Source organism: Phoxinus phoxinus (genome assembly GCF_949152265.1).
Source record: "Phoxinus phoxinus genome assembly, chromosome: 13".
NCBI classification, from domain to species: domain Eukaryota; kingdom Metazoa; phylum Chordata; class Actinopteri; order Cypriniformes; family Leuciscidae; genus Phoxinus; species Phoxinus phoxinus.
In genome coordinates this window covers 24,805,859-24,823,086 of record NC_136888.1, presented here as the reverse complement: position 1 = coordinate 24,823,086, position 17,228 = coordinate 24,805,859, and the positions used below count along the sequence as shown (strand labels likewise).

Below are 17,228 nucleotides of genomic sequence, written 5' to 3'. Positions count from 1 at the left end.
AAAATACAACTACTGCTAATATAGTCAAATCGATTATATGAATTAATCGATTTGACAGCACTAATACACACACACACACACACACACACACACACGTATTTTAAACATATTATTAACAACATGGATATATACAAACATGAATATAGGCCTACATGTGTTTAGACTGACAATGATCTTTCTTTCTATGGATCACCCAAATTATTGTGGTGAACAATACAGTATTTCCCTCCTTTAGAGAACAGCGAAGAAGAACAGACATTCAGATTTCTAAGTGAGGAACATTAAAATATTACAGAAGTCAGACCCAGACACTGGCCTGATAAATAATACAGCAGTTAGCCACTCTGCTCACTCTGTCTGCTCAGACATATGTGGCATATTGATCTGTAACATGACTGCCCCAGCATCGGCTACAAAGTGTGCCAATATCTGTGTCAGAAAACTGGGCCAGCTCCAGCACAATGAGAAAGATGATCCCCTATAGCACATCAGCAGAGACTACTGAGGCCATATTGGGATTTGGGATGGTATTTTTACTACCTGGCATAAAGAAACCATTATCTGCTATACTCATCTCATTGAGTACTAAATATGGTGGATCGTGTTAATTTTGTAATTTTTTATGAATAGCTGTATTTTATTCTACATAAATATGTCCATCACAGTTTTGCAATGGCCATTTTTTATGAGTCATATTGGCAAGTCAAATCAACATTTGTGGACACTGCATGCATGAGAGACAACTTGAACTTATTCTCAAACATCACAGACTTATCAACGGTTTGATCTTTGATATTTTGCATTTGACGTCATTTTATAGAAATGATACATTCCTGATAAATTGCTCAGTGACATACTTCTAAATGCAAACTAACTTCGACTAATCATCACTGGTTTGTATCAATGGTATAGACAGAGCAGCCAATCAGAGACTGCCATAAGCTACAGCCAATCAGAGTGACTGTTCACATTTATATCTTTATGATGTAAAATAAAAGCAAGCAAACCCACACACACACACACACACACACACACGCACACACACACACACACACTATGCAATCATCATAGGGTGATGTGATACTGAAGACTGGAATAATGACTGCTGATTTTATTTTAATTTTTTTGTCAAATTTTACTGACCACCAACTTTTGGACGGTAGTGTAAGTTAATTAATTTTTAAAGTGTCCATTCACTTTCATTGAATGGAAGACAGCAATCTGCAGAAATTGGTGTTCCACAGAAAAATGAAAGTCATACATGTTTGTCACAACATGAAGGCGAGGGAGAAATAATTTTAATTTTTGGGTGAACTGAGGTCCTAATTCTTTCTGATTACTTCAGAATTTTTTTTATTAACATTCAAATTGAAAATAAATAAGGAAACTGAATTGTAGAAGAATCTGCGATGTAAAAGAATGGTGCCATCTTGTGGCACTACATTGTATCTCTCAGCCTTTAATGGACTAACAATGGAGAGGAGGGAAGGGAGGGGCTCTTGGGGACACAATGATGACAAAAACATAACACTAGGAAGTAAAGTTCACTGTTGTATTGACAGTAATGGAGAAAGAGGTGTGCGCGATTGTGTGTGCGAGTCATGTACGTGCTTCCCTGAGCAGCTGTGTGTAGCACAAAGCCTATTTGAAAGTAATTACCTTAATTAGACCGCATTAGAAGAGTTTACCACACCGTATGGACTGTAGGCCACCTCGCTAAATAAGTGCGTGCTAGTACGTGTCTGAAGAGAAGCTGAATCCAACAAAGCATTTTAAAACAAGATGCCTCAACACAAGTACAAACCATCATTTTAATAGGACATTTGATTTGATAATAAATACTGTATAGTCAGTATTTGCAATCATATTTTTGCTTAAATAACAGTAGCGCCTGAACTTTGTGAACTAAACTTTGTTAATACCTGATCATGGTCTCCAGCATGATTTGAGAATTATTCAAAGAGCATCAAGAACTTAATTTTGATTGGAGTGGACTGTAGGTCACATGGTTTTTCAGAGACATCTGTCTCCACATCTGATGTAAGGAGCAGCTTGCCTGGTGGATTGGATGATATTTTAACACAGTCCAAAGAAATCAGCTATGTTGTCTGCCAAGAACCTGAGGCTTAGCCCACATTACACACTCTTCTCCCAATGTAAGGCCCAAACCAAAACTCTGCTCTAAACAAGCCTTTGGATTAATATTACATGCAATAATTTAGTTCTGGATACATCTTTTAAGTAACTGGGTTTAATCTGAGCGAATTGGCCCACTGATAAAACTAGCTTCTGGGTAATCAGACAACATGTTATGGCTGCAGAAGTAGGCTAGTGTGTATTTAGTTTGTAATTACAGTAAGAGGTATTTCTGAACAGGGTAAATGCAGATTGCAAATGTATCAAAGAATCACAAATTTTAAGTAAATTGTTCATCTGAAAATTCTGTCATCGTTTACTCGCTCATGTCAAAACTTCAAAATTTATTTTAATGCAATTACAATGAATAATGACAGGAGCTTTCAATCTTCAAAAGGACACAAAAGCATCATAAAAGTGGTATATATGACTTGTGAACTATATGTTCCAAGTTAAACGAAAACTTTGTGTGAAAAACAGACAAACGATTATGTTGTTCATGAGATGCCTGATTCAGTGTTATTATTGTTAACTAAAACTATTAAAATTGAATTTTGTTCATTAAAATGCTGAATTCTGAAATAACATTTAAATATTTGATGAAAAACTTAAAAAAACTGGAATTGTTGGCATGGCAAGTTAAAGCTGAGGCACTAAAATTACTACTAAACAACAACAACGAAACTAATAAAACGTACAAAAGGACATATCAAAATGACTAAAACTTAATAAATATCGAAATTTATATTGAAAATATAGTCAAAAAATCGAATTCAAAATAAAAAATACTATAATAGTATAGAAATACCACTAAAATGTCACTGATTCGTGAAAGAATCATTCTTTTGAGTCAGATAGTTTGACTTTTCTGGTGCTTTTGACATTGCAGTCATATGGAAAACAAGTGTCAGTATATTATTTAACATCTTTCCTCTTGTATTCCTCCAAAGAAAGAAGGCATAAAGGTTTGTAATGACATGAGGGTGAGTAAATGATGACCAATTTGCAGTTTAGAGGAAAATGTCCTTTTAAACTCAAAACAACTTAAATTGAAAAACTTCTCTTTGAACATTCCTGTGTTCTCTTCAGCAGATTATCTATAAATCTCTCTTTAGTTCAGTAACACTTGCTGCTATTGTGTATCCCAGCACTAGTCTTGTCATGGCCTGCCTCATACCAACCTTCAAACTGGCCAACACATTAAACTATACTTTAATCCCTGCGCTTCAACTATTCACCACCAAAAACCTGTCAAAACCCATCAGAGTTTCAAAGGTCTAGCTCTTAAGTTTTAACACCTGTTAATACCACCAGCCATGTTATGACAACAGAAATTATAAAGTGAGAGAATTAATCATTGAGCACCAGCTTTTGCATTTAAGCTGCAACACAAAAGCTCCTCTGATGAACAAAAGCAAACTAGATTTTAAGTGCTACCTCTCAAGTCGTTGCGCGGCGGGCTGAAGTTGTAGTTGGGCTGGCCCTGCAGTGTGGCACTCTTTCGAGCCGGTGGTCGTGCCCACGGTTTGGGCGCCCATATGGCGTCCTGCTGCTGGTGAATTTTGGAGGTGAGGAGTCTGCGGCGAAGGCTGCCCTCCGTCTTGGGCTGGAGGTTCAGTTTGCGAGTATATAGAGGAAGAAGTTCATCTTCGTCCTCATAGTAGGTCCTATTCCAGCATTTCCCAGCTGGTTCGGTGGAGAGACAGTCTACGTATGCAATCATCCTGTGCTTGACAAAAGTATCGCAACTTAAGTCCAGTTTGGGACATTCAACCACAGGTTCCCACATCCATCCTTTTCAGACAACTAGGTGTCCGGAGAAACCTCTACAAAAATTAAGTCTCCACAAAAGTCACTAATCATGCCAAAGTTGGAAAATATCTGTAAGAGTATATCTGAGCTCTCCATAAACAAAAGGATCAAAGGTTCGTCACAAGAATCGGAGAAAACACGTCTAGTATTTTGTTGTCCTCTCACAAACTACCTAAAGCATTAGACTGAGGGAATACTTCACTACTCAAGTTAGCTTGCCTTGTCTAATCTGTAAACCAGGATTATCCCTTCACATCAAGTACTGCTGAAGGCAGGCTTTGCACTACATATGGTCACCTGGGAGAAGGTGGTACAACGCAATACATTCATGAAAGTCCCCATGAAATCAAAATGGAAGTTTTTTGGCTTTTATTATGATTGTTAGCCTTAATGTTATCTGTAATAGTGTGCTCAAAAACAATGACAAATTTCACATTTATAAGATATAAGCATTCAAAACTTGCAGTCTTTCACTTCCGCCAATAACGGTTAGAAATTAGTTGAGTTGTAAACACCACATTTCCAATTGACTTCAACTCTAACTACAAAGCACATATGCTATGTTATATTCTTGATAATTATACTAACCTGTTTGCGGTTTTAGAATACAATTTTACTTTTTTTTACCTTTTTGAAATAAAATGTTTAAAATTGAGTCGAGGGAAGAGGTTAATGGGGGTTGGCATAAACAAAAGTATTAATATAATTCTTTATTTAATTTAAAATAATATTTTAAAAACAGTTTAAAAAAAAAAAAAAAAAATCTCATTACCAGAAAAAAATAATTGCAATGTTGTGTTACAAGCCACCCCAACCTTTGTACGTTGTCATGTATTATAGCTTCACTATGTTTTGTTCAGAATTGACTAAATTTAATTAATGAGTATCATTAATTCTTCTTCCAAACGTGTTTTTGTCATACCCTGATTCACAATGATAAGCCTAAGTGTTTATATTTTAGAAGCAGCTTACATGCGTTACTCGTCATATCCATAGATAGAGAAAATATTGGTTCATTGTCACAACGAGTGAAAAAGATTGACATGGAGCACATTAAATCTTAAACCTCTGGGGAATCACCTGTTTTGAAAAACACAAAACAAAGGAAAGTCTTCTGGAAAAAATAGTATATGGCAGTCACAGAGTTCGAAAATAAAATGAAGATCATCATTGGTATGGCTTTTCAGAGATGGTGAGAACTGGGGGATTTGAAATGCGTAAAACCGACTGGGGAGCAACTGGGGAGTAAGGTATTTTATTGAACAGATAAATAGCCATATGTATCTCTCTAACAGAGTTCATTGTAAAGCATCAACTATTGTGAAGGATAATATTCATGTGCAGTCATGGCACAGCCAAAGCACAACCAAAACAAGGTTGTTCTGCAAAAATGTTTTTTTAACAGCTAAAGGGCCATAGTTTACATCGTGTTAGATAAGTTACATAGTGTACTGTACCTTTAAATTAATAAGGGGTAAGTTGTATTTCAAAACAACTTTAATTTGCAGCATATAAAAATGTAAGAAATCAAAGTTTCAGATGAATAAATAAATAGCTTAACATAATTAAAATAGCTAATAAATGATCAGCACCACTATTTCCTATCTTAAAACCATCTGGAGTCACTTGCACAGCTGTTTGAGTAGAAAACATGAGAATTAGAGAGGGAGTGAAATACAGTATGACCAACAGATAGTCAGACAGAAAGGGTATTGTACTTGGTTATCTCTAGCAACTGCAACTGTCTAAGGCCAGATAATTTGTTGAGCCCCAGGATTGGTGAAGAATCTGGGGCTGGAAAATGATCCGTCACCCAAATAGATCAACAAAACACTCCTATATTGTATTTCAGCACTTTGAATGGACAAGCTGTATATAATATAATCATGCATATTATCTCGATGAGATCTGATTAAACTCTATCCGTGGTCTAGGCTAATCCAAACCCTTGAGCTCAATTCTTTGGATGACCGCCAAAGGCAAGAACTGGACCAGATGAGAATTCCAGCAACCAGAATCTGTCATGCCAAGAGCTTAAACTTACATACAACCACCACGCTGGCCCAAAGAGAGCTTTTCACAGAAACACTATCACATCCACATAAATGTAGGCTTATCGTTTAACATGCCTGGCAGCAAATGTTGGATGAATGTCCGTCCTGGGCTCTGTGTTAACCTAAATGAGTAACAAGCACATTTCAATGAAGCTTACGCTGTGACGTGGACATTTTTCTAAGTATCTTTCCCAGAAACATTGCTTGTCGCAAGAAGTAAAGTATGTGTTTGTGTGGTCATTGCTCACTGGTCTGCAAAGCATCTGGATCCACTTAATTGAATGAACAGTTATGCAGTTAAGCACGAAACACACTCTATAGTAGTTTGTCTATTTAGGGCCACCGTAGAAACAATTTCAATGTAAGGGGACTCGTGGTGTATGTAGATAGAAATGGCTCATTCTAAGGTAATAAAAACATAACGGTTCATTATATAAGGTCTTTATACACCATTGAAAACATTGTTATAATTATTATATTCCATGTCTGTCAACAGATCCTCCTAAATATTACACAACGCACCTTTAACTTAAAAAAAAGTGCATGAGGAAACCCGTTGCCTTAAAATATATATGTAAATAAACTTCATGTGTATTTGAAAAAAATAAGTTTTTCCTTTGCGTTTTTCACGTGCAGATGACAACATTGTCAAAACGAGCCCCGTTCACCCGGATGCTGCATTATGCAGGTCAGGCCAGTAGTTGGCAAAGTCATTTTTGTAAAGAAACAATCCACGCCTATAGACTGAACACGTAATACATGACGCCATAGTTTTTGTAGTTTACACAGAGACGATAACGGTATAATGGTATTGTTTTCAAACACTTGCACTTTGAAACCCTTTTCCAAAAGTTTGCGTTTTCAGGCCCCTAAAATGAACGGCCAAAACGCATAAAAAGTTTTCCGTTTCTAGTTGAAAATGATGTGTAAATGGCCCCTGAAATTAGTTCCTCCAAGGAATCACACAAACCAGTGGCTCTGAATAGAGATTGTGCGCCCCCACTAGCTGCAAGTCTGCACTGCCCGAACCCCTACTTGTTTGGGTGCAAAAACCACAAGGTTGGAGGGTTTCAACAATGGTTGCTATGGAGCCCTTGTAATTCGGCCAAAGGCACCTGCTGGAGCAGACAGTATGCACAACTCAGTATGCACGGCTTCATTGTTGTGTCCATTTGGATAATTTCTGTCCTTTGTCATGACTCAGTGGATGTGACTTTAATCAGACAGAGCTGTTGTGTGGGAAGTTACCCATCATTTAATATCCTGTATACTACAAGTGAATAAAAGCATATGCACAGCACCTGCGATATACAGTACCACACTGTGAGATGATCCTGCTAAAGTTTTGACATGACCACAGAAATCGCCACAATTGGTCATCTTTCATCTGGGACAGCACTGGGACATGATCTCAAAATTAGTTTTTTTTTTTAACTATTGTAAATTCATGTAGCATTTAAAATGATTGGGTTTTAGTTTTTCATGTTTTATTTATTTATTTATTTAGAAGAAAAAAAACTAAAAATTCAATATCGACCATGACATGAAAATGATTATAAGCTTATCTCATTGGCCAGAATTTAAAGATTGGTACATCCCTAATCTCAAATCGGGTTTTATGTCAGCTTATATGCTTATGTCATTAAAACCAAAAGGAGAACGCACACATATGCACATATTTCAGATACCAGTTGTTTATATACAGCCAGCTATACATCCATGTGCAAAAATTCCCTCTATAGTTATTGGAATACCAACTTAGAACTGTTAATGGCATTCTCTCAATTCCAGTATTCAGACCACCAGTGTTCCCAGCTAGACTGCAACATGCATACAGTACATACAGTGCATTATTGTTAGTAAATTTGAGGATTGTGAAATATTTAATGTGAACATTCAATGACTGTCGTAACTACAACACAGTAGAGCGCAGCATTCTTCCAACCAATAAATAACTTGATTTCAAAAGACATCTGTGGAGTGCAGATGCTGTGTATCACACACTCCTACAAAGAAGCATCAGAGGAGGAACTCATTTTCAGCTTTAAGGGGTGCTTTTGGACTACATTTCTAAATACTCCCATCTGTCAATCTCTTAATGTTTTGAATGTCCCTCATTCTTTCCACGGAATCTTAAAGAATGCCAAAACATCCTGAGACTTTGATTCAACATTAAAATCATTAACTCCCTTGAACGGTTCCATCTTAGAATCGTCCGCTATGGCGTTTATGAAATGAAGAATGGCCTTTGTTTGCTTATCTTCACCCTCAAAATATGTGCAGGCCAAACACGATGTTACAGGGATCAGACTCAGAATTCCACTAATGTGAAAGGGAGGGTCTGCTCCGTACACGCCTAGTGATTGACACCCTCATGAGGGGCTGACATATGTGGAATGGCCATCATTCTTCAGGCTCAAAGCCAACCCTGGCTGATGTTCACGATTCATAACTGTCACAGGAACTGTGAATGCCTTGTGTGAAACGGGAAAAAGTGTATAATGAGACGTTCATGCTCGCATGAGACTCAAATCCAGGTGTTTTAACAATTAAGCCTGGATAATGACTTTGAGATTTGGAAAAATCATCATCCTGACAGCTGAGATGCTCATAAGACTTCTGCATCTTCAATCCAAAGCAAGCAGGAACAACGTGAAATCCTCCTACTTGAACAGATAGGATGGGATGATTGGTCCTTTGGGTTGGATCGCAAAATGAACGAGACAATAATTGGATTACATCCAATCAGCTGCTTTGGCTCTTCTGGAAAAGAGTAAAATGGAGAGAGAGGGAGGCGGGTACATTTATCTAGGTCAAGGAAGCTTCATTTATTTAAAAAAATCGTACACAGAAGAGCGCTTTCAGGCTCTTAAAGTAAATTACACTCCACAAAATACCCATCCCTGCCTCCCACGAGTCGTCTCCACTTCTCATTTAAGTTACAGAAGGACGTTGATTTTATTCAAGACCTGAGGAGCAGCTGACTAACAGAATGCTCTTTAGGTTCATTAGGGAGCTGCGAAACCGTTTCTCCATCATGTGACCCTTTTAAAGAAGCCTGTGGGTTGTGGGTCACCGCATGCATTTGCACCCGGCGATTACACCTCTGACAACAGTAGTCAGTCCATAAAGCAGCTTTACTTTACGAGAGCAGACGTACTTGGATGCAAGTGTGCAGTGTGTTGGTATACAATTAGCTTAAAAAGGAAAATCCACCAGGGTTTTTATGGAAAGAGAAGGAGCGCTGCTGGTGTGATATGAATACACTTGTTTTGGAGCTTGACTTTAAAGCAGAAGCCTGTCTCAACCTGCAAAATAAGCCCTCAGCTACAGGCTGAATGCATCCAAGTTCATGCTGCTGCTGCAAACCACAGATTTTTGTAAACAACTCTGAACAATGAAGTATGCTTTAGGCCAGTTTAGTGGATATTATCAATTACATATCTATTTCAATCCATCAGTTGAAGAGAATACTGAAAGAAAACACATCATTGAACCAAATAAGCCAACATAAATTATTAAAAGTAAGGTAATGAAGTTTAGTAGGGAGATTGAGGCTAGTTGTCACACCTTTTTACTCAAGTCCACAATTTAAAAAATAAAGTTAAGTAACACACATTGAGTTTCGTGACAACATGCCCCAATAGCAGTATAGGGGTCGTGACAAACCTGCCATTATTATTGGATTTTCAGCTAAATTTAAACCATAAAACAATTATGAAAAACAAAATTCAGTGGAAAAGCAAAAAGATTACAAGCAATATAATATCTAATGTTTCCATAAAAATAAAATGAAAATATGTGAAATGTGAGAGCATGAAAAAAATGCCTTCACTTAAAACATAGTTTTGGGATAGAATTTAATTTAAGTCGGTTAATTAAACAAAATTAATTTAAGTACTGTAGTTTGAACCCAAGATACCAAATCACTGTTTAAAAAATTAAAATAAAATAAAATAATTGTTTAACTGAATGTTTGGCTTAAAACCTTACAGATGGTGAGATAGCCTACAACACTTGAGACAACAAGCCTTCTCAGCATAGCTTGAGAATTGTTAAATGAATGTCTAATTTTAGGCTATTTTCATTTGATCCTATCAAAATACTACCTGAAAAAAGGTCACTTTGAAAATCACTGGCACTAATCAGCCATGACATAAAGCCAAAATGCCGATGTGACCATTCAAAACATGACCTTCAGGTCACTGGTGAATGAAAGAGGAGACCACTGGCAAAGAAAATCAGGTCACCATGCTGGGCAGATTATTTATGCTTGATATGAAGAATACACTGGATAACAAAAAGTCACAAAACAACAGACAAGTAAAAAAAGAAAGAGGGTGAACAAGAACACAAGCCACCTGATCATCCGTCCAAAACAAACACACACATCACAAAACAAAACAAAACAAAAAGCTACTCAATTCAAGAATGATAATTCAACAAAAAAAGAAACTCTTAAATAAATATTTCACCCAAAAGTAAAAAGTCTGTCATCATTTACTCATGTTGTCCCAAACCTCTATAACTTTCCTTCTTCAGATTAATAGAAAAGATTAATTTTTGAAGAATGTCATTTCCACTATTTTCCACATAATAAATGTAGAGGAGACCTGGAGCTATCAAGCTCCAAACTGATAAAAAGCATAATAAAATAACTTTAAAAGTAACCACACGGAAAAGAGAGACCAGCACATTTCTTAAACAGTGTTCCGCTGATCAAAGTCATACGGGTTTGGAACAACGAGGGTGAGCAAATGATGACTAATTTCCATTTATAACTGAGCAATTCCTTTCAGCCAAACACCAAGCATTGAATACATTATTTAAAGATCAAATGAAGATCACAAACTACCAGAGCCAAAACCACAAAGAATGACAAAGCTGCAACACTTGCAGCTCAAACTTGCATTTATAAAGAAAAATATGCCATACACTCAATGCTCAGTAGAGCTCACATGAAAGACAGATCAGATTAAAGTTTCCTCCTCAAAACAACCTCTCTCATCACCTCAAAACTCTGGCATGGTCACTGTAACTTTTCTGACAGATTCACTCTTTCCCCCGGCAGCCTGCGAGCCGGACTTCCAAGGAAACAAAGGAACCGGAGGAGAGAGGAGCGCTTTGAAACCGTGCAGGACGTTTAACTAACAGCTGAGCTCAATACCCCCCCTCCTCCCCCCCTTTGTCTTCCATCAGGGAACTGTTATACTCTAAAACTGCAATAACTTGTGCCTCCTAGCAGTTCTTTGTCTTTCTTTCCTCCAGTTTTGAAGGTCTGCCACTTACCTCTCAGACAGAACATGGTCTCCTGCCTCTCCCACTGTGTGTTGGTATTTTCTGGGAAGTGTGTCAAGAGTTTTGGAGCGCACTGTCCTCACACAGCCCCCCGTCCCTCCAGAGCACAAACACTCACACAGGTTCATAGACACTATCTGTAACCCCCTCCCTCGGTTTCACCCACGTATGCAGACACACACGGTGGCAACCAGCCAGCTCATGCGCCCTGGGAAAGTGTTATCCAATCCCAACATACTCCTGCCGTTCCACAGGACTGACACTATTCCAGGACAAAGGACAGAGAGGTGGAGAGATTGCGGGAGAGAGAGACTGACTCAGTCAGGGAGACCCCCTCCTTTTCTCTCTCTCTCTCTCTCTCTCTCCATCCTCAGCTGCAGCGCTGCAGAGCATTGATTGTTTTTAACTTAGCTGTCAGCAATTCTGCATTCACTGGCTTTTGACACACACAAAGTTAAATATAGCTAAATCCCCTCGACTCAATTGTTTGCTACAGAAATAAAAGGTCATTGTCCTATGCTGTCATCTGCCGCTAATGCTTAGACTAATAGCTAAAACACAAAACATGCTTTGTGTGATGCATTTTGACAGCAGTTAGTGATTCTGATTATAGCATCTGAGTGCAAATAGCAGATTCATATCTACAGATGTATCTTCCTCAAGCAACATTTATCGAATCAAACCGAATTTAAGCACAATAACTTAGAAGGTCATTGCAGTGCAGTAAAGTTAACCGTTATCCCAATGCTATTTCAGTTTCACTTTTTAACTAAAAAGCTGGTGTTGACTGTGGACTGAGATTAAATCAGATGGCTTGACTAATTCAATCAAACTGTTAATCTTGAACTACTCACAAGGAAATCCCTCACTACAAGGCAAATGCAATCACGTAGCTGGGAACGTTTAGTTTTGCATCCTGCTGGAGTTCTCTTGTATTAGGCTATATTACGGAACTATCACACAAACAGACAAACACAATGAAAGATGAGTGTCCTCTTACCTCTGCGATGAAGAGGTGCGTAAACCCACTCATCATATTCAGCATCCTGCTCTCTGTGGCAGGGGAAGAAGTGTCCACGCTGCTCGGACAGAGAAGAAAGACCCAGGACACCGAGGGTTCGAGGTACGGGCTGACTTTTGCCCTCTGCCCACTCCCCCCTGTACCTCAGAAAGCTCCTCTCTCCCCACATCTCCCAGAATCAGCGCCAACAAAAAGCCCGACTTGAGCCGAAGTGTCAGGCACGTCTCCAAATGCCCCACATTTCCTTAACGAAACGCAAACAGCAGCTTAGATCACTCTAACATGGAAGGATTTATAATAAACATGCTTGCAAAAACCAAGGGCGGGTCCTTCTGGAATATCCATGCTTCAAAATATGATGTTGAAATTGCCTTCATACGCTCCACTACAAGCAGTGCTGGTTTTCAACATGCCTTTTTAAGCTCCAAATATACATTCTTCTTTCTTTGTCTAAATGAGTTTGACTCCAAACAAGTAAAGTGCAGTCTCAGGAAGTCCGAAGAGAAACTTTGGACAGAAAGTGAGGAACTTCCTCTGCTCCCCAGCTGTGACACGTCGGTGCGTTGGCGTGAGCAAGTGTGTGTGTGTGAGTGTGTGTGTGCATACTCATGTGCTCCTCCAGCACGGCTGCTTTTGCTCCAGCAGGATTTTTGCATGCTCTTTCTTCATGTGGAGCAAATAAACGTATAAAAAAATTAAAAAGACGATTTGAAGTAATATTAAACTGACCATCTCCTGGCTAAACCACACGATTCTCACACTCCTTCAGTCTAATCTTCAAAAGGCAACACTTTTGGCGTGGTCCACACGCACCCTATAAATAGATAAAGCAGATTAATTGCTTAAAAGTGTCTTACAGGTGACAGGGGAAAAGCTCTTAGACCTGACACATAGTGTGTCTGTTATCATAATGAATTATGCATGATAATTTATCATAATTATAAGCATAATTATGGTGAGTACAGAGTGACAGTACTCTGAAAAAATACAGCACAGAACAGGCTAAAAAGCAAAGAAGACATTCAATGTTACTTGTTTAGTGACCGATTAGCTGCACTGATGGTACTTTGCAATGCATCACTTTCCGATAAAACATATACATCAATCTCTCTCTTTGTTCTAGAGTCTCTTGAGGCATAAAGACATTTTTAGGAGGCCCAAAACTACAGAGAAAATAAATATTTATGTGATCCATAAATCAGCTAATGCCATAATAAAACATGCATTTCAGAGATCCAAGCGGCGACTAAAATGGTCGCTAATGTGACAAAAAAAATGCAGCAATAACTTAAGATCTAGTAGAGATTACACAGTGTAAGCCCATATGCATTTTCGTCAGGTCTCTTGAACTAGTTTTAGTTTATTAGTCAGTCAAAAAGATTTGTGAATTCGAATGTAACAGTCTTAAATCTGCACATGAATTAGCAGTTTGAGTCATTACTGACTATTCCAAACCAAAAAAAATGGGGGGGGGGGGGGACTTGTGTTATTGGCTATATGTGTCAGTGTTGTGGTTCTGTTTAGTTTGTTTCTTCATTGGACTTGTTTTTACATCGTTATCAGTTCAGTAGTTAAGTCACCTGTGTTTAGTTAATTATCTGTTCCATTTCTGTAATTAGTGTTCATCAGTGTCTGTATTTAGTTCCCTCAGTTCAGTTTGTCCTTGTCCATTCTCATCATAGTCAGAGTCATAGTTTCGTCGAGTTTGGTGTTTGTAACCCTTCTGCCTTTATTTGCCTGTCTAAGTGATTAGTAAAACGTGTGTATTGGAGTCATTTGCCTCATTGTCTTCTTCAACCGACACCTCACCGTGACAGAAGAATGGACCAAAACAACGGGACAAGATGGGCATACTCATGACCCCTGTATATTCCACTGACGGACTTCTGACCTGTTTCCAGGACGGCCGTCACTTAGAGGAATATGTCGCCGAGTTCCTGGAGCTCTCGGATGGGGTAAGCTGGGCAGATGACGTCCAAAAGACTGTGTTTTGGTACGGGTTGGACGATCATCTGCACCAGCAAGCTCCAGCATCAGCGATCCCGGGGATGGTCACTCGTTATCTGGACTACTTACTTTACGGAACTACCGTAACCAGCCTCCGTCACCACCCGTCCTGAGTCTCATTCCGCCAAGACCGCCCGTCCAGTGTCTCCTGTTCCTGTCCTCGTCCAGAGTCTGGATGAGAAGGAGGACTTAATTTACCTTTTTTCCGAGCCTGCGTATCACGTCATGTCCGCCGAGCCCGCGCATCACGTCTTGCCCGCCAAGCCAGCGAATCACATCAGTCCCGCCGAGCCTGCACTTCACGTCAGTCCTGCCAAGCCTGTATCATGTAATGCCCGCCGAACCAGAGACTCTAAACGTCATGCCCGCCAGGCCTGAGACTGTTAACGGCATACCCACTGAGCTCCCTTCAGTCCTTCAGTCCTTGAGTCAAGCCCAGAGCCTTCACCACTGGTCCCGTCCAGCCCAGAGCCTTCACCGCTTGTCCCATCCAGCCCAGAGCCTTCACCGCTGGTCCCGTCCAGCCCAGAGCCTTCACCGCTGGTCCCGTCCAGCCCAGAGCCTTCACCGCTGGTCCCGTCCAGCCCAGAGCCTTCACCGCTGGTTCCGTCCAGCCCAGAGCCTTCACCGCTGGTCCCGTCCAGCCCAGAGCCTTCACCGCTGGTCCCGTCCAGCCCAGAGCCTTCACCGCTGGTCCCGTCCAGCCCAGAGTCTGTCCGCATCCCAGAACCAGAGTCCATCTCAGAATTCCCACCCAGCCTCCCTCTCCCACCACCTCTCAACCCTTCCACCACTGCCTGTCAGCCCCTCAGCTCCTCCTGCCGCCTTCGGAGAGGTGGAGTCGCTGTGGGTCTGCCGGCCTACAGCCATAGCCTGGTCGGTAGATCCCCGGTCTCCGCCTCCCACCTCCTCGAACACGACTTCGCCTCAACCCATCAGTCCATCAGCTCCACCTTGGCTCCTACCTCCATCTGCTCCACCGTGGTCCATCAGGTCATCAGTTCCGTCAGGCTCCCTCGTTCCCCCAGATCCACCTTGGTCCCTCGTCATCCTTCCCTCGCCTCTGGACTGCACTCCTCTGGCTTCGCCTAGTCCCTTCGTCCCCCCGGTTCCATCGGATTCCTCACTCCCTTCAGTTCCTCCTTGGTCCTCACTCCCTCTGTCTCCACCGTGCCCTTCTGTATCCCCGCCTACGCCTCAGTCACCAGAGCCAGTGGCGTCGCCATGTCCCGCTGGATCCTCTGCGTCACCGCGACTCGTCGGCTTTCTGGCTCTACCCTGGTCTCTCCCACCTGCTCCGCCCCCGTCAGTTGTCCCCCTGGAGTCGTCATCCCTCCAGCCTTCTTCAGCCCTGCCTCCTCCATGGCTCCTCCCTCCGTCTGCTCCGCCATGGCCATCCGAAAGGTCTTCTCTGCCAGGGTCGCCTACTCTGCCTGATCCGCCCTGACCATCTGTATCGTCCTGGAGTCCTCTTTTCCCGTTCACCCTCCTGGTAGACTCCAGGACGCCCTCCCTCCCTATACTTACCGTCTGCGGCGCGAGGTCGCGCCTACTGGGAGGGGGGAGGACTGTCAGTGTTGTGGTTCTGTTTAGTTTGTTTCTTCATTGGACTTGTTTTTCCATTGTGTTCAGTTAAGTCACCTGTGTCTAGTTAATTATCTGTTCCACCTGTGTGTCTGTAATTAGTGTTCATCAGTGTCTGTATTTAGTTCCCTCAGTTCAGTTTGTCCTTGTCCGTTCTCGTCTATGGATAGTCATAGTCAGAGTCATAGTTTCGTTGAGTTTGGTGTTTGTAACCCTTCTGGCTTCTGCCTGTATTTGCCTATCTAATGGATTAGTAAAACGTGTGTATTGGAGACACTGGCCTCATTGTCTTCATCAAACGACACCTCACCGTGACAATATGCACATGATGTGCAACTGTTGAATCAATTGTAAAATAATCTTTGCTTTATGAGGGTTTGAACTATATATATATAATGTTCTGGTGGGGGGATATATATATAATTACTATTTTTTTTTACATATTTGAATCAACTAGTTAAATTAGAGGAATTCATCTAAATTAATTTTAAAAAAAATTGCTGGTGGAAAGTTTCTTTGGTCATATGTTCCTATTGACCCATATCTGCGCCACCAAAAAGATGAATGTTTGATATGGTGAGAACATGTGAGCCAGTTGGCATAATCAGCTCGCCCATAGTCAAATGTTTCCCAAAAGCCTTGACATCAAGAGCAATCCAAATGTTCCAGACTGCTTTACATGGCATTAATCTGGAATACATCTGAAACACTCTGTGATTGTGCCAAAACAGTTCCAAAGTCTTAAATGCCACGATTTTGTACTGCACAACTCAGCAGTAATGCATATACATTGATGATGGCTTTAAAATTCCTTAGATTAATTTACATGAATACATTAATTGTATTTACATCTATTCAGTGACTCTGGTTAAGTTCTCTTGGCATGCTGAAATGGATAATTGATGATGGATGATAATTAAGTTTCTGTTTGCTGCTGAAGGAATATACGATAAAGTCAGAGAAAAAAAACCCTGAATCAATTATATAGCTAATTAATTTAGGCACTATTATAATATTTTCTGTTTATGACAGAACATAAAAGTACACAATGTCTAGCTGCTAATCATCTACCTTACATCAGGACTAGGCAGACTTAGCAGACATCATATTTCAGCCACAAGAGGGTGCTGTGGACCCAAACATACTATTGAATTTAATATCTGCCTAAACAAATACTTAATTTTAGGCAATACATTTGTTAATGTCACTCAAGCACTAACTCAAGACATCATTAGGTCCCTAACAGGCAGCCTTTCCTCATATTCAGGGATGATATTCAAGACTTTAAAAACATTAGATAAGGCATGATAAAATAA

The 17,228-nt window shown here is 40.3% G+C and overlaps 1 protein-coding gene across 9 annotated transcripts in view; it reads right to left on the bottom strand.

Moving 5' to 3' along the window:
• nhsl1a (NHS-like 1a) overlaps positions 1-17,228 on the bottom strand; it is a 59,631-nt gene that overhangs the window by 30,807 nt on the left and 11,596 nt on the right. For 2 of the 9 annotated variants that reach the window (XM_079632587.1, XM_079632588.1), the window contains exon 1: positions 11,292-11,439. The exons of 1 other annotated variant lie outside the window; for it this stretch is intronic. In XM_079632587.1, the coding sequence (XP_079488713.1) occupies positions 11,292-11,307 (16 nt within the window). In that variant the 5' untranslated portion in view covers positions 11,308-11,439. Of the gene's footprint in view, positions 1-3,573; positions 4,236-11,291; positions 11,440-17,228 lie in introns of those variants that run through there. 6 more of the 9 variants (XM_079632589.1, XM_079632583.1, XM_079632585.1 and 3 more) reach the window with 4 other exon arrangements.